The sequence below is a fragment of the Cynocephalus volans genome, chromosome 3 (genome assembly GCF_027409185.1).
Source record: "Cynocephalus volans isolate mCynVol1 chromosome 3, mCynVol1.pri, whole genome shotgun sequence".
Lineage (NCBI taxonomy): Eukaryota > Metazoa > Chordata > Mammalia > Dermoptera > Cynocephalidae > Cynocephalus > Cynocephalus volans.
Window position 1 is genome coordinate 57,248,073 of NC_084462.1, and position 26,084 is coordinate 57,274,156.

General features: G+C 42.2%; 1 protein-coding gene across 4 annotated transcripts in view; it reads right to left on the reverse strand.

Annotated features, from left to right (window-relative positions):
* The window catches only part of IQGAP1 (IQ motif containing GTPase activating protein 1), a 115,883-nt gene extending 98,644 nt beyond the window's left edge, over nt 1-17,239 (reverse strand). For 2 of the 4 annotated variants that reach the window (XM_063090634.1, XM_063090632.1), the window contains exons 1-4: nt 16,986-17,239; nt 15,359-15,481; nt 13,159-13,265; nt 11,449-12,453 (exon numbers count right to left, since the gene is read on the reverse strand). In XM_063090634.1, coding sequence (XP_062946704.1) covers nt 11,449-12,453; nt 13,159-13,265; nt 15,359-15,468 — 1,222 coding nt within the window. In that variant the 5' untranslated portion in view covers nt 15,469-15,481; nt 16,986-17,239. The remainder of the gene's footprint in view (nt 1-11,448; nt 12,454-13,158; nt 13,266-15,358; nt 15,482-16,985) is intronic. The other 2 variants (XM_063090633.1, XM_063090635.1) reach the window with 2 other exon arrangements.
* Between the last annotated feature and the right edge of the window lie 8,845 nt (nt 17,240-26,084).

The window sequence follows — 26,084 nt, forward strand, 5'->3', positions numbered from 1 at the left end:
TTATACCTGTATCTCCAGCACCTTGGACTGTGCCTGAATGAGCATTTACTGAATTAAATTGAATAAATTGGAGAGATATAATATTGGGCTGAGCATGTATTCATATATTCTGTTCATGATATACCGCTGACTGTGAAAAGGGAAGACAGGCTATGTCAGGCCTAGACTCAAGGCATGGGTGTTTCAGGTTTCCTTCAGTTGAGCCTAAGTCACCAGGATAAAGAAATTTATGTACTCCTAATACACAAATGACAGATTCAGGGCAAAAACCCTGCTCAGTAACAAAAGTAATCTTCTGACTTCAGGATCCCTAGATTGTCTCTTAAAGAATTTGATAGGCAACTAAAATGGGTGGGATCAACCTGCCTTCCTGGCTGCAGAGAGAGAAGCCAAACAGTTGCAGACTGAGACCTCACTGTGGACAAAGAATCTAATATCTGGGGAAGCAGGCAGGGTCATCCCAGGAGAAGAGGCAAGAAAGGAAGATTGATGCCAGAGCCCATGGAAGGGTCTTAAATTCTACGTTGAAGGAAATTCAGCTCTGTTCTGCAGACAAGAAACAATTTAAGATTTTATAAGCAGGGGAGGAGTATGATTTGATTCAACAAAGATTTATGAAATGTTTACTTTCTACTAGAAATAACAAGGGCATAAATTTGAGTTAAACATAGTCCCTGCCCTTTAGACAAGTACACAAATGTCTGTAATACAAGATGAAATAAAAAGTAAGTGAAACTCAAGATGTAGAAAGAAAGGACTATAGAGGTCCAAAGGAGATCTCATCTGCTTGAAGGAAGAGATCTGGAAATATTTTATGGAGAGGGAGGCATTTTAAAGGGCCTTGAAGAATGGGTACTTTATGAACACAGAATTCACTGAAGAGGCAACATGAACAGCAACAAACTTGTGAAAGTTGTTTAACTTCCCTACTAAACAGGGACATGCATACTGAAGCCACGTGAGACATCATTTCACACCCATCAGATTGGAAAAATTTTAAAGTCTGATAAAAATCAAGGGTTGACAAGGAAGAATAGTGATGGGAATATTTATACACTGCTAGTGAGAATAGAAATTGGTCCAACCATTTTGGAGGATAATTTGTCAATATCTAGTTAAAGATGCACTTATCCTATGACCTCAGAATTTCACTCTTAGGTATACATACCCAGAGAAACTCCTACACATGTAGTCAAGGAAACATACCAAAATGTTTATGGTAGAAATCCCAGTGAGAGCAAAACCCAGGAATGAACTAAATAGCCACCAGTAGGAAAATGGAAACTTCAGTGTGATTCTATACTGAATATTAAAGCAGGGAAACGAATAAAGTACAACTACATGTATCAACACGGATGAATCTCACAAACATAATATTGAGAGGAAAAAAGTACAGAATATCTAGTTTAGACAAGTTTATGCAAACCAATATTATACAGTACACACCCACATATATATATACATATGGAGAGAGAGAGAGAAAGAGAGAGAAAGCACATAAATATATAGTAAAGGCACAGGAGTGAGAAATGCCAAACTCAGGAGAGTGGAATATGGGTTGGGGAAGGGGCTGTGATTGGGATTTCACAGGAGGCTTTAAGAATATCAGTAACATTTTATTTCTTAAGATGGATGGTAGGTAAATGATTGTTCTTTGCACTAATCTTCATACCTTTTTGTATATTTTAAATACTGAATTTTTAAAAAAGAGTATTTAGTGGTTCACCAGGAGGAATTGAAGCAAGAAATTATTCTTTTTTTTCTTTCTTTATGAAGCAAGAGAGAAGAAATTGTACTGGGGAAGGCAGACTGTTCAGGGAACAAAGTGTCATCATTCTACTTGGCAGAATAATGGGAAATTTTTAGTCATGAGCAGCAACTTTCATTTGAATAACGTCCTGCATTTTATAAAACACTTTCACATGTACCTGCTCATTTAGTTACCTACTTGAGGGACAAGTATTTCCATATTGTGTGTGTGTTTTTGGCTGGAAGAGTGTTCTGTTTTCCTATTTGCTTTTTTTTTTTTTCTTTTTCTTGTGAGATATATTGTAAATAAAAAGCAAAGAAGTAGTGCATATTAATAATTTAAAGAATTATATTGAAAAGAAAACCCGTGTACTTAGCATCCAGCTTAAAAAATAGAAACTTAGCATGCTTCTCCCTGATTCCAGTTAACCACTGTCCTGAGGTTTGTATTGATAAATCCTTTGATTTCCTTTCTTTTTTTTCTTATTTATTTTTTGAATTGAAACATACGTAATTATATGTATTTATGGGGTACAGAGTTTATCAGTATTTGTGTACAGTAACTGATGATCCAATCAATATTATTAGCAGGCTCATCATTAGAAATCATAATTATTCTTTGTGTCCCTTACCCAATTACTACCTAACCCTCCTCCCCCTCCCCCTTTCTCACCTCTAGTGACTATAGATCTGTTCTCTCCTGAAATTTCAACATTTAATTGTGGTCTTTTCCTTCCTTCCTTCTTTCCTTCCTTCCTTCCTTCCTTCCTTCCTTCCTTCCTTCCTTCCTTCCTTCCTTCCTTCCTTCCTTCCTTCCTTCCTTCCTTCCTTCCTTCCTTCCTTCCTTCCTTCCTTCCTTCCTTCCTTCCTTCCTTCCTTCCTTCCTTCCTTCCTTCCTTCCTTCTCTCCCTCCCTCCCTCCCTCCCACTTATGAATAAGGACATGTTGTATTTCTCTTTCTGTGCCTGGCTTATTTCACTTAACATAATTTTCTCTAAGCTCATCCATGTTGCTGCAAATGGCAGAATTTCATTCTTTTTAAGGCTGAGTACTATTCCATTGTGCGTATATACCACATTTTCCTCATCCAGTTGTACATTGATGGACATTTAGGTTGGTTTCATATCTTGGCTATTGAAAATAGAGCTGTAATGAACACAGGACTGCAGGTATCCCTTTGACATGATGATTTTCATTCCTTTGGGTATATACCCAGAAGTGGGATTGCTGGATCATGTGGTAGTTTTAGCTGTAATCCTTTGCTTTTCAGTACAGTTTGTGTGTGTGTGTCCTTATTGATTAAGAAATATATTGTCGGGCTGGCCAGTTAGCTCAGTTGGTTAGAGTGTAGTGTTACAACACCAAGGTCAAGAGTTCGGATCCCTGCACCAGCCAGCCACCAAAAATAAATAAATAAATAAATACATATACTGTTTAATTTTGCCTGCTTTCCCCTTTATTATATTCTGACTCTCACTAAATGTATTTTTCCATCTCTTGCTTTTTGCACTCAATATTGAGTGTTCAAAGCTTATCTGTGTTGATGCATATATCTATAGTTTGTTCATTTTCTCTGATGTATAGTATTCTGCTGTGTGAATGACCATGTTGGTCGGAAGTGGGGCCACTAAGTCCACATTTTGAGCAAGCACCCCAAGTAAGACTGATGTGATCTTTGGCTCACATTTTGAGAATTATTGTCTTAGAGGACAAAGTCCAAGTTCTTACCTCTCAGTCTCCCAACCATCTCAGCCCTTTAATTTTAAACTGCTGTTTCCAGGGCCAGCATGTGGCTCACTTGGGAGAGTGTGGTGCTGATAACACCAAGGCCAAGGGTTTGGATCCCTATATAGGGATGGCCAGATAGCTCACTTGGAGAGCATGGTGCTGACAACACCAAGTCAAGGGTTAAGATCCCCTTACTGGTCATCTTTTAAACAAACAAACAAACAAATAAATAAATAAATAAACAAACCACTGTTTCCCTGTTCCAAAAATATTTTCCCATTTTTCTTTTCTTAGGTAACACTTAAAGTCTCTCCATTAAATTACAGGCTCCTTCAAGGTAAAATTATCATCATTATCATTGTTGTCACTGACATTTATGGAGCAGATATAATGTACTAGGTACTGCACAAAGACTTTTTTTATGTTTTATCTCATTGATTCTCAACCAACTCCATGAAGAAGGTACAGGATTATCTTCATTTTACAGATAAAGAAATATGGGTCAGAGGTATTAAGTAATTACCCAAAGTTAAATAGCTCTTAAAAGTGAACATCCTTAACTCTTATTTGTCTTTGCGCCTCTTGTCTAGTGTAGGACTTGGTATGTGGTAGGCACTCAATAAATGTTTGTGTAGCTGAACTGAAAGGAAAAGTCAAGGAGACCAGATGGAAAATAATCCTTTTAGTTTAGATGACAGCAGATGGGATGGAAAAGAGTTGGAAACAAAACTTGGCATGCCAGCCTATTACAGTGCTGAAATTTGGGGAGGGAGATTGGGAGAGGGAATGAGGAAAGGACAAGGCATTTCCATTTTTTTTAGTTTGGGCACTTCTGTATTTTTTGGAAATGTTTACAACAAGCTTGTGGTGCTTTTACAGTTTTGTTTAAAAAGAGAGTTTAGAGGCAGACAGTACATGAGTTGGCATCAGCAAAATATAGAAAACAAGGGAGAAAAAGAAATCCAAGTTGACCAGGAGGTTTCTGGCAAGAGTATGCAGGAGAATGCGGAGTCATTTGCAGAAAGAGAATCACCAGGAGGGAGGCTTTGGAAGGAGATGCTGACTGTAGTTTGGGGATTTTAGGTTTGGGAAGCAGCAGGTCATCCTTGGAGAGTGTCCACCAAGCAGCTGAACTTGAAGGTCTGAAATTCAGGAAGGAGGTGGAGCCAGACTCAAGTTCTGAGATGACGGCTGAAGCCATAAAATCAGTGTGCAAAACAAGAAAGAGGATCAAGGGCCAGAATGTTGAGAGGATGAGACACATTTGAGCAGAAGAAGAAGAGGAACCAGGGAAAGTACTTGAAAAGGAGTCACCAGAAACGTAGGAGAGCCATCTCACAACCACCTTGGAAAAAGAGAATTTTAAGAGCAACATATGAAGATGGCATCAAACAGTAAAGAGTTGTTGAATGGGAAGAAGACTAACAAGAGACCTTCAGAGTTGGAAATAAAAAGGCCTTTTAGACTCCAGTTTTAGGAGCATGCTGGAGATGAAGCCCTATAAAAAGGGCCTACACAGGATAGCCCTGAGAATAACTACATGTGAGTGGAAGTCTGACAAAGGGGAAGTGAAGGAATGTGACAATAGGGTCTAGGAAGAATTATTTTGAGATAGAAGAAGGTTTAATGACCTTGTCTTTTTGTCCTGGTATCTCACAATGCCAGTCATGGTGCTTGGTGATAACAATTACTTATTGGAAACTTACTGTGTGTCAAGGACTATCCTAAGTCCTTTACACCATGGCTTGTCTCAAAGCCTTCAGTTTTTCTCTCTCTAAGATAACCTATACATAATTGCCAAATCACCCTTCCTTAGATGCTGATTTTGCCTCTCCTCTCCTATAAAACCATTAGTGACACCCCATTCCCCAGAGAGTAAACTGGGGAATCCAAACTCCTCAGTCTGGCAACTAAGAGCCTTCTTGCTGTCACCCTCACTCACCTGTCCAGCTTTGTCTTACTCTGCTACTTTTCCAGCACAAGTTCCTTTCCTGTGAGCATGCATTCACTAATCCAATAAACATTTATTGAGCACCTACCATGTCCTGAACACTGCTCTAAGTACTAGGGAAAGAATGGAAACAGGAGAAGTGGCTTCCTCCTTTCATGGAGTTTACCAGAAACAAATCAATAAACAAGAAATTATCAGACTGTATGGGGACTTTGACAAAAATAAAAGAGGTTAATGTGATAGAGAGTGGCTGTTGGGGGAGGAGGATTAATACAGATGGGATAGTTAGGGAGAGCCTTGGTAAGGAGGTAAGTTTAGGCTGAAATCTGGTTGACAAATAGGAATGTACCGAAGATCTAGGCAAAGGAATGCTGGGTACAGGAAACAGTTAGTACCAAGGCTCTAATGTGCACACAACCTTGGTGTGACCAAAGAACAGAGGACACAAGTGTGCTGAAGCACAGCAAATTAGAGGGAAGGTGACATCAGAAGAGGCTGGAAGTGGCAGGGGGCCAAACCACAGGGGTCTCATAGGCCTGGGTAAGAATTTGGGTCTTCATCCTAAAAGCAATGGGAAGCTGCTGATGTTAATCAGAGAGGTGATGTTATTAGATTTAGGATTTTAAAAGATCACTATGGCTTCTGTGAGAAGAAATTAGAGCAAAAACAAAAATCAGGAACATCAGTTAGGAGGCTACTACAGGAATTCAGGTAAGAGATTGTGGTCATTTGGGATTGGAGAGTGGTAGTGGAGATGAAGAGATTTGATAGATAGGCTTGAGAGGAATCTGAGTGGTAAAAATGATCTGAGGACTTGGTGATGACCTTGATTTTGGAGTGAGGGAGAGTGGATGCATGGAGCATGTGTAAGAAGCTAATCATCCAGTCATAGGGTAGAAACAAAGGAAAAATATGGAAAGGCAGTTACCCCCACTTTCACCAATAGCATTTAAATATTCCCTGCTCATGGCTGGAGGTAGGGGGTGGGTGCAGAGTGTGGGGAGAGGAGAAAGGGTTGGCAGGGCCACAAAGCAACTCACACATTGCCCTTCAAGAGCTCACTTCTTACAAGATAGACATACCTGTAGATGTACAACATGAAAGACAAAGTGGTAGGAAAAGACTCAATATGTGCTACAAACCAGTAATCTGTGTAGAATACTGTTAGGAAATAGGGGTAGGAGGGGCTGGAACCCAGCAAGGTCTTTAGTTTGGAGGTAATGTGCCAACTCTGTTGGCAGCTACTAGGTTTCACCAATCCTCCAAGAACCTGGGGAGAGCTGAGGAGTGGGAGCTGGAGAGGGACCCTGGCTATAGATTCCCTGCTTATGTCCTCTCACGTTCTCAGAGTGTGAAGGTGCACCTGTGGAAGAGCTTGCTTACATCAGACAGTACTTGGGTCTGTGAGAGCCCCAGATTTGTAAATTGTTAGAGCCAGAAGGGATCTTCCAAGTAACTGACCTGTTCAAGGGCAGTTAGCTAGTAAATGGCTGCTCCAAAACTAGGAGCTGGTCTTCTAACTTCTGGTTCTATGCTGCTTCTAGACCTTGCCTCCTAAATCTAGTGTCACTCACAATGAGCACAAATCATGTTCCTAACTGGGTTTGGGGTTATGACTCCTCGTGCTAATAATGTCACTTTGGTTTCCCTCAGATGTCCTCTATCTGGTTTCCTCTTGGAAGGGAAGGATACCCTTCCGGGACATGCTGGATTAATCCCAGTGCAAATTCTCAGAATGTCACTTCTGAGGAATATCATACTCAACTCTGTACTTTCTCATTCTGCGTCCTACCCCTGGTCAAAACACTTCCACCCTGGGGAAGATAAAAGCCCTGAATTTCTTTTTTTTTTTTTTAAAGATGACCCGTAAGGGGATCTTAATCCTTGGCTTGGTGTTGTCAGCGCCACACTCTCCCAAGTGAGCCACGGGCCGGCCCCCTGAAACCCCTGAATTTCATGTAAATTACCCCTTACCTCTGCCAGCCAGGCTCTTCCCTCACCCTCTCATCTGATTTTTACAAATTATTGCCATTGTCTACATACTAATCACATTTGATTTAGAACAATACTTGGGTAGATAAAATAAATGAAGATGGTATACTCTCATATTACCATAAAAGAGGCATAAAACCATTCCCAGAAAATAGGCCTGTTTCAGGCCAGTATAGTATTGGGAAATATTAATTGGCAAGATAGAGATTCTATCCCTGACTAAGGAATCACTTGAGTATACATTGAGCTCTTTAGCATACTGCTTTAATGAGGAACCTAGACAAACTGGAAGGAAATAAGGGGAGAGAAGAGCAACAGGGTACATTAGAAAAGTTATTATGAGATTTATACATTTAGAAATTTCCTGCCAAAACAGTCTCTTGCTAGAAGGGGCTTAGAGATCTAGGTCATGGAGGCTGAAATTTAGATAGCAATATTAAAAAATCAAAGGAGTTCTAATCAAGCAGCTATTGCACTGTTCCTGTACAAACTGTACCTCAGGGAAACCAAAGAGTTGATAAAGAAGAGTTCTCTTTATAGAGGTAATCCAGCTAATAAATGGAGATAGAATAATATTAATAAAATATCACCATTTGACAGCCCGAAATGAAATAAAGGAGTATCAATGGCTGCTAACATCAAAAGCAGACAAGATAACATTAGGTACCTCCTGATGGAAGTACACAAGATCACTACAGACTATTCTCACCAAAATACCTGAATCTGATCAGGCATATAGATCCAACTACCAATATTAGGAAAGTGGGGGATAGAGGAGCATGTTAAAGGACACCATAGGATGGAATTACCCAAATACAGACCTGTGGGATACACTACAACAAGCAAGTTACAAGAAAAGAAGAGAGAGACACACAGAGATAGAGAGAGAGAGGAGGGAGGACTCTAGACCAAGACTTGTAAGGAATATATCAGCCAATTGAATGTAGAGACCTTATTTGGATTTCGACTCAAACAAATAAAAAACAAAAACATAAGATAATTAAAGATTGGATTTTTTTTTAGGATCAATAATAGTGTTTTGGTTATGTTTAGAAGAGACATCTTTTAAAGCAGTAGTTCTCAAACTTGAACGTGCATTATAATCATCTGGAGGGTTTATTAAAATACATAAAACACAGTGTCTGATTCAGTAGGTCTGGGGTGGGGGCTGAGAATTTGCATTCTCACAAATTTCCAGGTGACACTAATGCTACTGTTCTGGGCTCTCATTTTGAGAACCACCACACTGGATTAACTAGATTTTTTTTTTTCTGGTCTATTGTCTAATTTCCTCTTCCAAGGAGTTAAGATTATCAACTGAATTCTCCCTATGAGTTACAGCACTCAGATGGCATTCTATATAATCAAAGAGAATGAAAGGGCCGGCCCATGGCTCACTCGGGAGAGTGTGGTGCTGATAACACCAAGGCCACAGGTTCGGATCCCTATATAGGGATGGCCGGTTAGCTCACTTGGTAGGGCGTGGTGCTGGCAACACCAAGTCAAGGGTGAAGATCCCCTTACCAGTCATCTTTAAAAAAAAAAAAAAAAGAAATAGAGTGAAGTAGAGTTCCAAGGCTGATGTAATAATTCAGTCTGTACTAATGTAAGAAGGCTTGGAAGAAAAAAAAATCCATCACTTTTCTTTCTAAAAAGTGATAAGTAACTGTAGGGAAAGTGAAGGAAAATGGTCAGAGACCCTCAGGTGTTCAGAATCTTGCCTAGCATTTGATGTAAATATGCACGTGCCCAGGTGTTCCTTGGTTATTGTCTAATGTAATTGCGCACATGCACCCAGGAGTCCTGGGTTATGACTTAAGTATAAAGGACGAGTGGCTCTGATCCACAGCCCCCCCGCCTCGGGATGTTCCCGGAGGGGGCTACAGGGAGGCTGCTACTGCTGGCTGTTGATGCAAATTATTGTTGCCAGTGCCCCTGGGGATGCCCGGAGAGGCCACTGCCGCTGCAGCAAGCTGCTGAGGACTGAGCGTGTGTCATCTGCCAACGGCTCCTGAGATCTTTCCCAATTATCTAGCATGGACCCGCATGTGAGGGGTCTGGCGACCCAGCCTGGCATGTGAAGAGTTTGTGACCCAGTCTGTACAACGGGCCTGAGGGGTCTGTGAGCCCTAGCCCTAGCAAAACAGTACCCAATCCCCTCCTTAACCCCTTTCACTTGCTCTTTCTCCTCCACTCTCATTTCATCAGGATCAAGGACTCCAACACAGGATCCTGTAAAGGTCTATAGAACCTAGGCTACATCCCTCCATCATTTCCAAATTCAGGCTGGTTTGATGGATATAATATGGGTCCTCCAATACTGTAGTGTCTCAGATGCACTCTGAGTGAGTGTTGAAGAAGAGGACTGTAGACTGGAAATCCAGTGACCTGCAGCCAAATCTGACTCTTCTGTTAATTGTGTGAAACATAATGAGTCATGTAACTTAGCATTTTCACACTAGTTTTTCAACAGGTTAAAAAAAAGTCCCTCATTATGAGAGAAAAGGAGACACCTTGAGAAACGTTAGCCGAATTTCTTGTAAAAAAGACATTAGCAACTGTACTATAACACTAAACTTTAGAGATATCACACTTATAGTTTAACAAAGTGCTTGTATGTGTGTGTGTGTGTGTGTGTGTGTGTGTGTGTTTTAGATCCTCACAACAACCTTGTGAGGTAGGTGAGGCAGGTCTAACTTGGGGCTGAGAGAAGGTGAAATTCGAGCCAAATTAAGTGCCAGGGCCAGGACTCAAACACTTTACCTTCTCATCAAAGTCAGTGTTCTTTCCAACACACTACCTTCCCTTAATTTGTTTCAATTAAATATAGGAATGTACTAGTGCATAAAATGAATGGCTCTAAAAGGATCATCAGAGAGTTGCATTAACCTAAAACTAAAGGGTCAGTAACCCAGCAAATTAGAAAACAAGAGTTGCTTCCTTCAGCTAAATGCTAGGAAGGAGCCCTGTAATATCATTTAACATTCTCAGCAATTTTGACTCCACAATTTTGCAGTCCTCTTCCAGATCCTTCTGGTTTGTTCATCATAAGATATTTTCTATGCATCAGATGACAGCAAACCTCTAGTGGAAGTACCTCAGACACTGCCATACAAAAAGCTTCTGAAATTCTTTCAGCCTCTAAGTCACAAAACCGCAAATATCCTTTATGATAATTCTGCCTTGTCATGGCAGTGAGACATCTGGTGACTAATGCCTTCATAGCACTGGATTGGGAGAGTGTTTCTGTCTTATTAAATGTGTTCAGACCCCAAACTTTCTAGCTCAAATCTAATTTCGTGCAAGTTCTGTGCTTGGGGGGCTGTACTAACAAATTCCATATAGAATAATAAGGCTGATAAAAGCAACCAAGTTTGTGGAGTGTCTTATGAGGCCAGGCACTGCATTAAGGGCTTTATATAAGACCTCAAATATTAATCATTAATAGTAATGATATGTCCACTTATTTATTGAGCACCTACTTTGTGCCAGGCACTGTGGTAGGTGGTTTACATGTGATCTCTTGGCCACATTTCTCTCACTTCTTGTTAAGTAACCAGGCATCCACCATTAAACTCACATTTCCCTAAGAACCAGTGACACACATTGAAGGAATGCCTTTTGTGTTTAGAACATTATTTGGACCCCATAAGTTTATCTTCTCTGTTATAATATAGAAAAGAAAGAGAGAGAACAGATCAGAGCTAAACTTGGGCCACTGATGCCCAGGTTTGGGGTACTTGACGACAGTAACAATGGAAATTTGAAAGGGAGCAGCAGAACCACTATTGCCTAAATTAAATGGGTGTTTTGATGGCATAAAAGATGCGCTTTCTGACGGAAGCTCTTGTCACATTTACTACAGTGAAAAGGTTTTTCTCCTGTATGTGTTCTCTGGTGTGTGAGAAAATGGGAACGCTGATTGAAGGTCTTGCCACACTCAGGACATTGATAGGGTCTGTCTCCTAAGTGGATTCGTTGATGGGTAATGAAGTGGGAGCTCTGATTGAAGCTCTTCCCACACTCACCACATTTGTAGGGTCTTTCTCCTGTGTGAATCCGTTGGTGCTTAATGAGGGCAGAGCTGTCGGCAAACCCTTTGCCACAGTTGTCACACTTAAAAGGTCTCTCACCTGTGTGTATCCTCTGGTGTGTGACCAGATGTGAGCTCTGACTGAAACTTTTGTGGCAGTCAGGACAACTGAAAGGTCTCTCTCCTGAATGAGTACACATGTGAGCTACAAAATGAGAACTGTCTCTGAAGCCCTTCCCGCACTCCGGGCATTTAAAAGGCCGTTCTCCTGTGTGGGTTCGTTGGTGCTTAATCAGATCCGAGCTCTGGCTAAAACTCTCCCCACAGTCATTACACCTGTAAGGTTTCACCCCTGTGTGGGTCCTCTGGTGGGTGATGAAATTTGAGCTTCGACTAAACCTTTTATGACATTCGAGGCACGTGTAGGGCTTCTCTCCTGTGTGGGTTCTTTGGTGCATTGTGAGGTGTGGCTTCCGCCCAAAAGTCTTCCCACACTCTGGGCACTCGTAAGGTCTCTCACCAGTGTGGGTTCTCTGATGTTTGATGAGCGTTGAGCTATCGCTGAATTTTTTCTCACACCCATTGCATTGGTAGGGCTTCTCTCCTGTGTGTGTTCTGCGATGGGTGACAAGATCAGAACTCTGTTTGAAGCCTTTCCCACACTCGATGCACTTATAAGGTCTCTCACCAGTATGGGTTCTTAGGTGTCTTTTGAGATAGGAACTCTGGTTAAAGCTTTTTCCACATTCCGCACACATAGGCTTCTTTCCTACATATCCATCCAGGAGCTTGTTTAAATCCATCTCCTGTGAAAAGGGCTCTTGCTGGCCCTCTCCTGGAAGGGTTCCATGTTGCCGTTCTAATTCAGGGCTCCTTTCCCAGTTTCTTCCCCAACTAGGAGTATGAAAAATATTTTTATTGGTCCTTTCTGAGGATTTTCCACATTGTTTTGCTGTTTCGGAAATGTCCTGATTGAGTTTTGCCACCTGATGCCCAAAGTCTGAAAAATTAACAGAAGTAACAGAGAATAATGTTATCAGCTATTAAGAAAGAACATCAGAAAGCAGTAAAAAAGATTAAAATTACTGTTTCTGCAGCAGACTACACTTAATTCAACCACTCTGTTTTTCACTTTGTGAAGTTTATTGAAGTTCATTGAGCTTACAGAAAACATGAATTCCTAAACTTCTTATTTAAGATAGCTAGATGAATCTTGAGGTGATCTTGATGTCCTTCAAGAATATACCATGTATTATCAAAATTGGTCAACTCCTTTCAAAAATGTTATAGTCTAGACAAAAATGAAATGCTGACTCAAAATGAAGACTTTATTCAGTCAATTACTGACTGCCCAAGAAGACACATTTAAACTTTTTTTTTCCCCCAAATTTAAACTTTTCATAGTAATGGGGGCCAGCCAGTGGCTCACTTGGGAGAGTACGGTGCTGATAACACCAAGGCCACGGGTTCAGATCCTATATAGGGATGGCCAGTTTGCTCACTGGGTGAGCGTGGTGCTGACAACACCAAGTCAAGGGTTAAGATCCCCTTACCAGTCATCTTTAAAAAAAAATAAATAATAATAATAATAAAAAATAAACTTTTCATAGTAAGAACAAAAGTCTAGGGCAGTATTCCAAATGCTTCATCTAAACAAGAGCTAAAAGGCTAGATTTCTTCCTGACAGATAGCACTCACATCTCACCTGTGTGACTTTCCTTTAGGATCTTCCTTGCCTCAAAGTTTTGGAATGGTAGGACCCATGGTGTTTCTTTGTGATCCAGCTGGGTGATTACACTTGGTCTAGAAATCCTACACAGAAAGATGAACGTAGGATATGAATCTGACCAATTACACAAGGCCTGACCAAAATCCAAGCCCTCCTCCTTTCATAGGTAGAGAATACCAGGGCAATTCTAATGTGTGTTTTGTCTCATTAAAAGTGCAACCACAGTTAAGTAATAAAACAGGGTGATCTCCCAGGAGGCTGAGGAAAAAAGCTCTTTTCCTCTTATTAAAAAAAAAAAAAGCCAGACTTGGGTGATAGAAACTCTAGAGTAAGCACAATAACTCATTTCTGAAGACATAAGTTTAAACCCATGTGGAGACAGAATTTTATCAGAAACAAAGCTGCCATGACCTCGCCCTTAGAAAGAATCAAGGAAGTTAACTATAATGTTGGCCTTTAAAATTCTCCTAGAAGGGCAGCAGTCAATACAGCCCTGAGAAAAAGACAAAAAGAAAAAAAAAAAAAAAGAAAGGCAAAGAACATGAGTAGACAATTGACAAAAGACAATAATATAAGCAGCCTATAAATATATGAAAAACCATTAACCTCACCATTAACCAGAGAAGTTCAAATTAAAACAATGATAGACATAGGTAATGTAGTGTAGAAGTAGCGTGCAAACTCAAAAGTCACACTGCCTGGGTTTGGATCCTAACCCTGCCTTGTAAGGTTACAACCTATGTGACCTTAGAAAAGTTACTTAAACTCTGTGTCTCAGAATCTTCATCGATAAAATAGGGATAATGATATCTACCTCATAAGGTTATTGTAATTAAGTGGTAAGCCCTCAGTAAATGTTAGCTATCCTTATTATTTTACACAGACTCTTATAAAACCCACTGTGATACGTAGAATATGAAGAAATGGACACTTCCATATAATGCTGTGGGAATAAATAAACTGATTCAATTTTCCTGGAAGGTGTTTGACAAAGTATCAAACACTTTAGGAATGAATCTGTTCTTTGACACAGCAATTGTAATTCTGGTAATTCTAAGAAAAATGATGAAAATATACTTCAATAAACAAGACTTTTAAAAGAGACAATTAGCTAAGAGATGTTCATCACACACTGGTAAAAATTTGGATATGACCTAAATGTCTCATAACAAAGGAATAATTAATTGATCCAAGTGAAACTCCTGTTTTATAAGTAAAAAATGGTCAAATATGAGGGTACTTCAAAAAGTTCATGGAAAAATGGAATTAAAAGATAATGTGAATCTTTCCATGAACTTTTGAAGACTTTTCATATATGGTTCAATCTAATATTCTACTCCATATAACAAAATAATATTGTATTATTGTATTCCACACAAGAAAATACTAGGTGGTTATTTCAAGTGGTTTATAGGAGGATATTTATTGTGGTCAAAATATATTCACAATACAATGTATAAGAAAGTAGGATATACGACTTAATGTACAGTATAATCTCAATATAGTATTATTCTTTTGTTTTTTTTTTAATTTATATATGCTTTTAAAAAGGATGATAGGATAGTAACTCTTCAGTGGTGGGATTAGGGATGACTTTTTGCTTGTCTTTTTCTTACATAAGTATATATTAATCGTGTAATAGATACGAAGTAAAGCAGGAAAAGAGGGTAGTCATTGTATTTTAGAAAGAGCACTGAAAGTGGTTTTTGTTTGTTTGTTTGTTTTGGTAGCTGGCCACTATAGGGATCCCAACCCTTGACCTTGGTGTTATCAGCACCACTCTCTCCCAAATGAGCTGAACAGCCAGCCCCTAACTGTTTATTTTTAAATGACAGGTAAATACATCATGGGGACAGCTCCCCCTTTTCCACATAGACAGGGATTGGACTCTCACCTCTGTCACTTAACTTCTGAGTCTTAGTGTCCTTGGCTGGAAAAGGGAGATAATGACACATATATCAAAGGGTTATGGTGAGATAGTAATAAGACAACACATATCAAAGACATCTGCAAACCATAAAGCACCAGAAAGATGGAAGTCATTCTTGTTCTGTCAGCGAGGCAACAATTAATCTCACAAAGGTCTGGAGCTCTAAGAAATCAACATCCCCAGAGACCATTCAGACCACTCTCAAAACATCTCCTTCTTAAAACTAGAGGAGAGTAGCATCCTTACCCTTTGAGAGCCCATTCCTCTAACTGTGCTGGGTGGCATCCCTGAAGAGGATTCTCTAAGCAGTGTCCAGGTAACTCACTCTTTCCTGAAGTCCCCAGCCACATCATCATGGGTCATCAGTTCCTAAAGTAAGAGACCTCAATATGCATCAATAGCTCCCTAAATATTCTCACCATTGTCTGAAAACCAGGAGATAGCCAACAGTATCTCCAAACAAATACCCTCCCTGACTAGAATAGCTCTCAGGTAAATTCTGTCAACCACAGAAGGGTTGCTTTTCTTATTCTTTTTTTTCATAATCCTTCCCTTGGCCAATTTCCTCATCACTAAGAGAGGCCTGGGACTCCCAAATATATCTACAGAGCCCTCAGTCTTTTGGATGCATTAACTTTTTGAGGAACAAATTATCCATGATGGACAAGATAAAGGAGAGAGTTTGCAGGTATAATTCGATTTCTGGGAAGCTTTAGATTCTCTCCAACTATGTTTTCCTTAGCAAGCTGGGAAATTCTGGACTTAACGATACTAGTATTGTTTATGAGAACAGCTGACTCTTCTTAGACTTGAGGTCAACCTAAAGGACAGACTATGTAGAATCCCAAAGGGAATAGTGCTGGGTACCATTCTATTTCAAGGTTTAATGGAGTCAGAGATGACACTTAAAAAGATATGGATTTAAAAAAAAAAAAAAGACATGAATAAGTTGCAAAAATAAGTGAAATTCAACGGGGATCATCATAAAACGCAACCCTTGAAGCTGAAACCAATCATTAATACAGTCATAAATTGACAACAGTATCATGAAAAAGTTACTCTTTGGGAGGTTGATCAGAGGTGATTACTGGATGGATTGGTAATTCATTCAGTAATTAATATGTTGCAAGGCATTAGGAGTCACTAAGAAATATAAGGTAATGTTTTTTCCTCAAAGAGTTTCTAATAGAAATGAACATAAGTCCGCTAGCTGACTGACCACTGGCTACAAAGAAATCTGGATTTCATTGGAGGAAGGACCAGATCGGGGTGAGGAGGATTTACTTTTTCACATCTTTTGTCCCACCAATCAGAGCACCTGTTTAATTTTACTAAAACACATACACTCTTCATGGAAACATTTATGTACGTATTTACAGACATTGCTATCGGTCATTTATAAAGTACTGAGTCTTTGAAGACCTAAAAATCATAGGAACACATTTCATCTCTGTGGTTTAAAACTTTAACAACAACTAAAATAATGTCATTAAGGAGTAACAACTGTAGGGCCCACTTGCAGGAAACAGAGCGATTGAGGGGGAGAGAATTCTTAGCCATGGTTATAGAAACTTTCCTTCTCAGCTCCCCCCGCCCCTCCCAGGTCACTTCAAAGTCCCCATAGCGTAGAGGTGCTGTGACTAAGTGCCATTGTGAGAAACACCTGTTTGTTCACTGGGTTTATTAATAGGAACATGACCGCACGGATGGGGCCGACACCCTTTCTTCCTCTTGGAGTTGCAGGTCCTAGTCGGGGTGCATAGGTCAGAGGGTCCCAAAGATCTAAGCTGAAACCCGGGGACCACCACCGAGGAACAAGAAAATTGATTAGGAGGATGAGCTATCCCGACGACGATACAGAAACCGCAGCTACCTGTCCCCACACCTCAGCAAGCCCGGGGGCTCCGAAAGGCGAGCGCCGGGATCCCGCAGAGACAACGTCGGGGTGCGGGGCGGGCCCCCTCCACTCTCCTCAGCAGCGCGTGGGCTCCTGCAGCAGTCTCCCTCCCTGGGTCACTCACCGCCCCAGGGCCCAGCCGGGGATGGAGCAGGAAGTGAGAGTCCGCCACAGCCGAGCCGCACCCGGCCCCCAACGCCGAGGCAGTCTCTCCCACAACCCGACCGGGATTCGTGACAGGACTGTGGGGACACAGGTGGGACACCGGGTCCAACAGCCCGCAGCCGGAAAACACCGCCCCTTTCCCCTTGCTATTGGCTTCTCAGTTTCCATGACTAGAAGCCTTTCCTGCCTATAGGCTGGCATAGCTGTCAATCACCGTGAGGCCTTCTGGGAGATGTAGTCCGGAGCAAGACCGCAAAGGACGCGGAGTCCCGGGGATGCCCAGTTCCAAGGGGTGACAAGTGCTAAACCCATTTCCCGAGCTACCGAGCCGCGGGAACCACCTCTCCGAAACTGAGGGAAGGATCCAAATGCCGTACCTCCAGAGTGGGATCTGCAGATGCTGACCTCTTGCCTCACCCCACTACCTCGGAGAATCCTGGTACTCACCACGAGGTCTCCGGCGTTCTGGCACCTAGCCCCTCCCGAGCACAGAGCAGCTCATCCGTCTGGCCTTTCTGCTGATCTGCTGCTGGTCTTTCGCCTCACCCCTAGTGGCCAGAGCCTTCAGGGTGTCTGCCACCGGCCGGGTTCCAGGCCAACTCAGACGGGACATAAGAAACCCCAAACAGAAGCTGTTAGTAGAAAACAGACATTTTGCTCCTTCCATTAGCATCAAACTCCCAGGCATATCCCCTTTCCATTGGCTAATACACCTGTTAATAGCCAGAGGACGTCAAATATTGGGAGAAATGAGGTATTGGGTTCCAAACTGGAGAGGCTCCCGGGTCTCATGTGAAAGCCAGGTGTCACTTTGGGCGGGCCTCTACCTAAAAAATAATAAATGCACCTCCTTACAATGCAGAAAATGTGCCTCTCTCCCCTGTTTGTTGATTCAGTGCAATTTTAAAAAAAGAATGTTTATGATGAACTGTGAGAAATACCCTCACCTGTCCAATGCCAGAGGATGGACACCGAGACATAAGGTACAGCGAAGTAAGACTTTAATTACGGCCTTGCAAGGTTCGGATGTGTGAAGGGCAGGCACAAGGAAAAGGGCTGTAACAAGCAATTTATTTCCTAGTATGCAAGTCCCTCCCTGCCGCTTCTTCATTGGCTGTGAGTACATCATAGTCTGGGTTAGCTTCCATCTTATTTTGGGCATAGGTCATGGGCATTATTATTGTTTATTAATCGTGGCTTCTGTAAACCTCTGTGTCAGGCCTCTGACACAAGGAATAATGCAGCACCCCATTGCTGTTAAAACTCCAGCTACAATTATAAGGGAATTTAGAACGGAGGCTACAACCCCCTTCCATTCTCCTAACGATCCCTCTAACCAATCAGTAAATAGATCATTGATGCCTTCATTTTTAGCCAATTCATTTGCCAATGCTGTAAGCCCTTGTAATGCTTTAGTAATGTCCCATCTGGGGCAGTACTATTTGGAATAAAGGTGCAGCATTTCCTTCCTAGCATGACATAAACTCTCCCTCTCTCTGCCATAATCATGTCCAGTGCAATTCGGTTTTCCCAGGCCATTCAGCTAGTGGCATCCAATTGACCAGCTACCCGCCTGGAGGCATCTATAGTATTGTTAATAAACCTCTGTTGATTGTAAAATATAATTAATCCAGCCTACATTTTCGTTAATAGTGGACCACCAGAAGAGTGTTGACTCAAATCCTGCAACTATTTGATTTCTGGCCTTGAATTCATTTGGAACTCCCCTCGGGACTCTTATTGAATCTATGTATACGTTAGAGTCAAATGATCCTTCTAATATCCTTTGCTTTTGATGGTGGACACTATTATTTTCAACGGAGGGATGAAATGCCAAGGTAGATGGAATTGCCAATTGGACTAATGCACAAGATCCAGTCCAGTTGGATGGCAACAGATTACATAAGTTTCTTTTCACATGATACCACCAAACATCCACCCGCGGGATATGCAGGTTGGAATAGTTATAACCTGGCTCACCAGAGACATTTAGGACGTGGGTACAAGTCAATAGATTTCCTACGGGTTTATTGAATTTTTCCCCTGCTTGGAGAGGCAAGAGGAGTGATTCATCACCCTTATGGAGAAGGAAGGGATCACCCTTGGATGTGACCTTTGTAGTGCAGGGAAAAGCAATGACAGGCTCCTGCAAGTTTCGTTTCCCCATACGTCCTAGTCTTGATATAGAGCCACATACAGCGCATTCCCTGTTGGGTCTGTATCCTAACTGAGAGAAAAGGGAACTACCTGCTGCCTGTGGCTGTCCTGCAGTGTAGGTGTAGCAATCGCTCTTGTTTAATGCGTGCACAGAAAATTTAACCCATTCTACCCCGGGATTTATATCCCCATATCCTGTTTCAATCTCCAGAGCCTGTCTCTGATTTTCTAAATTACCACAGGAGAGGACCTGACATGCATCAAATTGGATGGTTTGAGGCATCAGGTCTTTGTTATGTTGATAATTAACTTATTGCCTAGGGTAGTAATTATCTCCTCTAGATGTTAAAATCCATCAGGTTTGGACCCACATAATTTAAGGTAACTTTCTTAAAGTTACCCTCAAAGACTCAGGGACCCACACACTTCTCACCGATCTTTAGTTCTTGTTTGTGAGGTCTCTAGTCCCTTGACCCTGATATAGTGCGTCCACCCTTTTTCAGCAGTTTGCACAGCAGTCTCGGTAGTGAGCAGCACCTGGTAGGGACCTTCCCAGCTTGGCCAAAGTTTGTCCTCCTCTCAGGTCTTGGTCAACACCAGGTCACTGAGATGAAAATGATGGTCAGTGAATTTAAGAGACAGGGACTGAGCAGAAGCCCTTTTAACCTGAGGGAAGACAAAGTAGAGGACATGTCCAGTATACAGTTTTAAAGAAATTGATCTTTGGTTTTTCCCTTGTCAAAATGCTGCCTCTTCTTCCTTGGGTTCCACCCATAAGTTTATCAAGAGTTCTTGGTGGGACCTTACCAAAGGGAACCCCTGAGCCCCCCCCCCAATCCTCTTCAAAGATCATGAGGGGTATCACCTGTTCTTCCTTTTCCCATTTGGGGCAATCTCTTTCAAAATGACCAGGTGTCCCGCCTGTATACCATCTGTTGATAGACTGAGGTTTTTATCCATGAGGGCCCTTTTGATCTCTTGACTGGAATCTAGGGTTCTTTCGTCCCCGGTGAGGAGGTTTGATTCCGTATTCTTTCTAACTATTTTTTCTGCTGTGGACACCATGATCTTCGCTTTTTGTTTCTGTTTCTCATCTTCCCTCCTCACAAACACCTTTTGGGCCTCCCTGAGTAGTTCCTCAGTTGGTTTTTCATTCCAACCATCTAATTTTCATAACTTTTTAGTAATATCAGGCCAGCTTTTAATTACAAAATTAACTTTTAAGAGACCCTGTCCTTTTGGGTCTTCCAGATCTAACCCGGAGTATTTTCTATTTTGGTCTCAGCCTCGGCAAAAAGGCAGAGGGAGTTTCCTCTTTTCCTTCTTGAATATCAAAGGCCTTGGAAACATTTTGTGACCTCGGGGTAGATTCTTTAATTCCTTTGAGGATTAACTCTCTGAGGTCTTGCATTTGGGCCCTATCTCTGGGATCATCATTATCCCATTTGGGATCCAAATTTGCAAACTTTTATTCCATGGACAGGACCCCCTGTCCAGGAGGGTGTTGTGTCTCCCAGATGGACATAGCAACTCTCCTAATCATTCCTCTTTCTTCCCCTGTAAAGAAGATGCTCATTATAGACATCATTTCGACCCAAGTGTAATAGCTGGGCCCTAAGAATTGGCCAAGCTGGTTTGTCAGACTGAGGGGGTCTTCCAATAATGATTTCATTTTCTTTTTAAAATTTCTAACTTCAGTACTTGTGAGGTGGACATTCACAAATCTGATCTCTCCTTGCCCCATGGGGACTTCCCTAAGGGGAAGCATGTTGGAGGTTTCCTTAGAGGCCCCCAAAGAGAGGGGAAATTTTTAAAGGTCTTTCTTACATTGTTCTAATTCCTTCCTTAGGCTAGAATATGGCTTTACATTCAGTCTGCCTAGGGCCCTCTTGTCTCCCATTCTGTGCGGCATAAGGAGGAGGAAGGCTGGACAGTGGATCCCCGGATTCTTTCTTGGGTTTTCCTCCCTAAATTTTAAGAGGAAACATGGGGGTTCCTCCTGGTCACCAGCATAGAGCATAATCCTTTTCCTCCTGGGAGGATGAGGATTTATCGTTAACATAGAGGACAAGGGCCTGGCAGACCCAGTCCTCCTTTGAGCCAAATTGTGGCCAGAAGACTGAAGGTTTACAAATTGGTTCCTTTGTCCAAATAAAACAACAGTACTTAATCATTTTCTGTTTCTCCTTGCTCCTTGTCTGGGAATTCCTCTAACAGTCCTTTAACATTCCCCCCAAGGGACTATCTGAGGGAATGTTGGGAAGAATCTCCTTAATTCCTCCCTTCCTTGTTTCCCTAGGCCTTGAATTTGTATTTCCCATTTTCACCTGAGGTCAGTGATCCTTGCGTCTGAGTCTCCCTGAGATACTCAACCCCCTTTACTGGAGGTTTCTTGTACATGTCAGAACTCGCTTCCTCTTTCTCCGGCCTCATCCTTGTGGGAAAATGGAACGGCGGATCGAGACTTCGCATTGCTTCGTATGTAGGATACGTCTCAGCCATACACTAGACCACCGAAAATGCCCAACCACCAAGGCAGTACTTAAAGTCCAATTTTCCTACCTTGGCTCATGCACTAGGTTGCCTGGTTGCCGAGGTGCCTGCTTTCTTTCCCCCCAGCGTCGCTTCTGCCATCCTCAGAATAACAGTTTCGGATATATCTGCAGTCCAGCCAGAAGACGGGCACCCAAACAGAGCAGGCCACCTGAAATCGGGTGGGACGCGTCTCCCCCTCTATTGGGGTCCCAGTCCCTCAGTTGCAGAGATCACAGACAAACCCCCAAATTGTGAGAAATACCCTCAGCCATCCAATGCCAAAGGATGGACGTGGACACACAGGTACAGCAAAATGAGACTTTAATTACAGCCTTGCCAGGTTAGGGTGCCTGATGGTCAGGCACAGGGAAAAGGGCTGTAACAAGCAATTTATTTCCTAGTCCGCAAATCCCTCCCACCCCCTCCTCATTGGCTGTGAGTACTACAGGGTGCACAATCTTCCTGGATGGTGCCTAAAATTTATTACCCCCTTGCAAAGAATTCCTTTGTCTGGGAGCTCAGGACAAGCCCTCGAAAAAGGCCCACCTAAGCCCTGTGAAGGGAGAAACACCAGGGAATGAAGAAAACAATGGGTGCTAGTAACTAATTACATCTCAAGGAGAGCCTTATCTGTTCAGAGACCCTCCAGGAAAATGAAGAAAACAAAAGGGGCTAGGAACTAATTACCGTCTCAATAAAACACCCTCAGATAAGTCATTTCTGAAAATGAATCACTTAGATTATTTTCTTACATGAAGCATAAAATGCTTAGAATGTCCAGCCAAAGGGCTAACGCAGAGACCCCTTTGATGCTAAATCCACCCTTCCTTCAACAGATATGTATGGTGCATCTTCCAACGGATTTTCATTGGGCATGTTCTATACTCAAAATCTTTTGGGGCACTGTGGTTACCTCATACACTGAGGCAACCTCGTGCGTGAGGAATCACACATGACCCTTGCCTTCATGAATCTCACAGCCCATCACACTGGAGATAAACCATAAAAGTTACCAAAATCCCAATAATGTTTTGTCTTTCATCTTTTTTTTTTTTTTTATTCTCACACAATGAGCGGCTTTTATTTTGCTACATAATTGTAGTCACCTGCAAGATAACCATATAGCATTTTGGGGGGATTCCATCTACTATAAACAAATGTCTCATTTTAGTTGGTGTGTGTATTTTAGTTACATGAAAATGAGAAAAATGGAAATCTCATGGGAATCCAGGAACAACAAGCAATATCCAGGAAACCTAGAGATTGCCAGGCCTTATGTAATTAGAACAGAGTTCAGGATCTGGAGAATTGAACCCATGTCCAGGCCCCTCAGTAATCTTTCTGGTACTTTGCCATCAGAAAGATTATGTGACTTTTCAATCAATCATCAGGGAGTGGGGAGGGAGATGAACGAAGAGTCACAGAATCTGACTGGTGGCTATTTCCTGCCTCTCTGTCCAGCTTCTGTTCCTCCTGCCCCTGCCTTGTTACTTCTGCAGTTTATTCACCATTTTCAGGTACGTGGGAAGGGGAAGCTTGATCTCAACACAATAGCAGTCAGTAGAGAAAACAAGACCATATACCCCAGGTGGCCACTTGGAGAATGGACCACGATATGTCGGGAGCTGGGTGCTTAAGGGTGTGGAAGGGAGGAGGACGTAGAAGAGGGAAGAGAAACTGTGAAAGAACTTCATGGTAGGGCCGGCCTGTGGCTCACTTGGGAGAGTGTGGTGCTGATAACACCAAGGCCATGGGTTTGGATCCTATATAGGGATGGCCGGTTGGCTCACCGGCTGAGCGTGGTGCTGAAAACACCAAGTCGAGGGTTAAGATCCCCTTACCGGTCATCTTTTAAAAACAACAACAACAACAACAACAACAACAACAACAAAAAAAACGGGAAAGGACTTCACAGAGAATGAAAAGAGAGGAAGATTTTTAGCAGGTGCTATAACCAAAAATTTTGAGGAGTGTATCAGTTATCTATTGCTGCATAACAAATTACCCCAAAACTTATTGGTTTTAAACAACAAAAATTTATTATTTTATTATTTCTGTGGGTCAGGAATCAAACAGCTTAGCTGAGTGTCTCTGATTGAAAGTTTCTCATGAGGTTGCAGTCTAGATGTTGGCTGGAGCTGCTGTTATCCAAAGGCTTGACTGGGGCTGGAGGATCTGCTTCCAACAGCAGGTGGCTGTTTCCTTGCATGTAGCCACTCCTCACAACATGGCAACTGGTTTCCCCAGAGTGAGTGATCTAAGAGAAAGAAACAGAAGCTGTAACCTAATCTTGGAAGTGATATATCATCACTTCTGCCATATGCTCTTGGTCATACAGACCAACCTTCGTACAATGTGGAAGGAGACTATACAAGGGCATGAATTCTAGGAGGCAAGGATCATAGTAGGTGTATTAGTCAGAGTTCTCCAGAGAGACAGAACCAATAGGATATATATATAAAAAGGTATATGAGAGAGGATTTATTAGGGGAATTGGCTCTCACGATTACAGAGGATGAGAAGTCCCATGATAGGCTATCTTCAAGTTGGAGACCCAGTGAAGCCAGTAGCAGGGCTCAGTTCAGATCCAAAGGCCTGAGAACTGGGAGGGCTGCTACTGTAAGTACCAGAGTTCTAAGGCCAGATAACCTGGAGTTCTGATGTCTCAGGGTGGGAGAAGAAAGGTGTCCCAGCTCAAGAATGAGAGAGAATTTGCCTTTCCTCTGCCTTTGTGTTCTATCTGGGCCCTCAGGTGATTGGGTAGTGCCACCTACATGGGATAAGGCCAGACCTTCCTTACTTAGACCACTGACTCAAATACCAGTCTCTTCCAAAAACATCCTCACAGTCAAGTTGACACCTAAAATTAACATCACAGTGGGCCACCTTGGAAGCTGGCTATCACAGGTTCTAAAGAGGATTTTAGGACATTTTCCTTGTGTCATACTCTGTCAAACTCTTGTGACACCTCTTTAAGAAAACTTATAGTAAAAAATCTACTTGAGGGTACTTCAAAAAGTCCATGGAAAGAGTCATAGTATCTTTTAAATACATTTTTCTATGAGCTTTCTGAAGTACCCCCACACCGGGGCCGGCCCGTGGCTCACTCTGCAGAGTGCGGTGCTGATAACACCAAGGCCATGGGTTCAGATCCCATATAGGGATTGCCAGTTAGCTCACTGGGTGAGCGTGGTGCTGACAACGCCAAGTCAAGCTTAAGATCCCCTTAGCGGTCATCTTTTTAAAAATAAGAAAAAAGAAGTACCCCCATATGTATGAGGAGCCAGGGGGATAGTCAAAATGTACACACTATAACTCAGATGTACACATTTTTAAAAAATATCTATAATTAAACTAAGATTCCTCAAGAGATTCTCACTACTGAACAGTTGTTCAGCTTACCAGTTAAAAATAATGGTCTCAGAGCTTAAAACAGTCTTATTTGGGGTAAACCTTAGCCAATTTAATATTCAAAAGCCCCATGAGAGCTGTCTCTTCCAAAGGTCTCTCCTTCACTTTCTCCTGCTCAAAGTGTTATCTAGGTGCAAGGGGAAGCACTGGGGGAAGGAACCCTGGTTCTCCAGCTGACCTTCTCCACTAGCACCTGCTCATTCAACTTGAGGTGCAGCTCATGGCACCAGATCTCTGCATTGGCCTCAGTACTTAATGCATCCCTTACTGACCATTAAAGCTTGGTGGCCTATTCTCTCAGGTGCCTGCTCAGGCTTCTGTCCTGAAGCCTTGGCCACAGGGCTCCTTGGGAGACCCTGGGGCACCTGGTGATCTTTTGGAAGCCTTCCTGGCTGTCCACTTCAGCTACTCCCATTACCCAAACTAGGAACACATAGGGTCTTCTGGAACCCTTCATGCTACGTAGGATCAAAGAAGTCTTGGATACTACCTATGACCCTCAGTCCAGCTACGACTGCCATTTCTAGTCTGCTGCAACCCCCTCTTGTTGACTTAGGGACGCTCTATGAGCCAGTTGAACTTCAACAGTTCAACAAAGAAGGAGGCTACAAGTTCCATTGTTTCAGCTTCCCCTTCAACCTAAGGTTCCTATCATCACCCTCTCCTTCACTTCCCATTGATGATATGTTTTCTGGCCTACCTCTAATAATGTAAGGCTGTCAAGATATATATCTATAAGGAGCTGCACTTGGCTATATGTGAGAGAAATCTGACTAGTGTGGTTTAGCCAATTCAGGGGTTATTCTC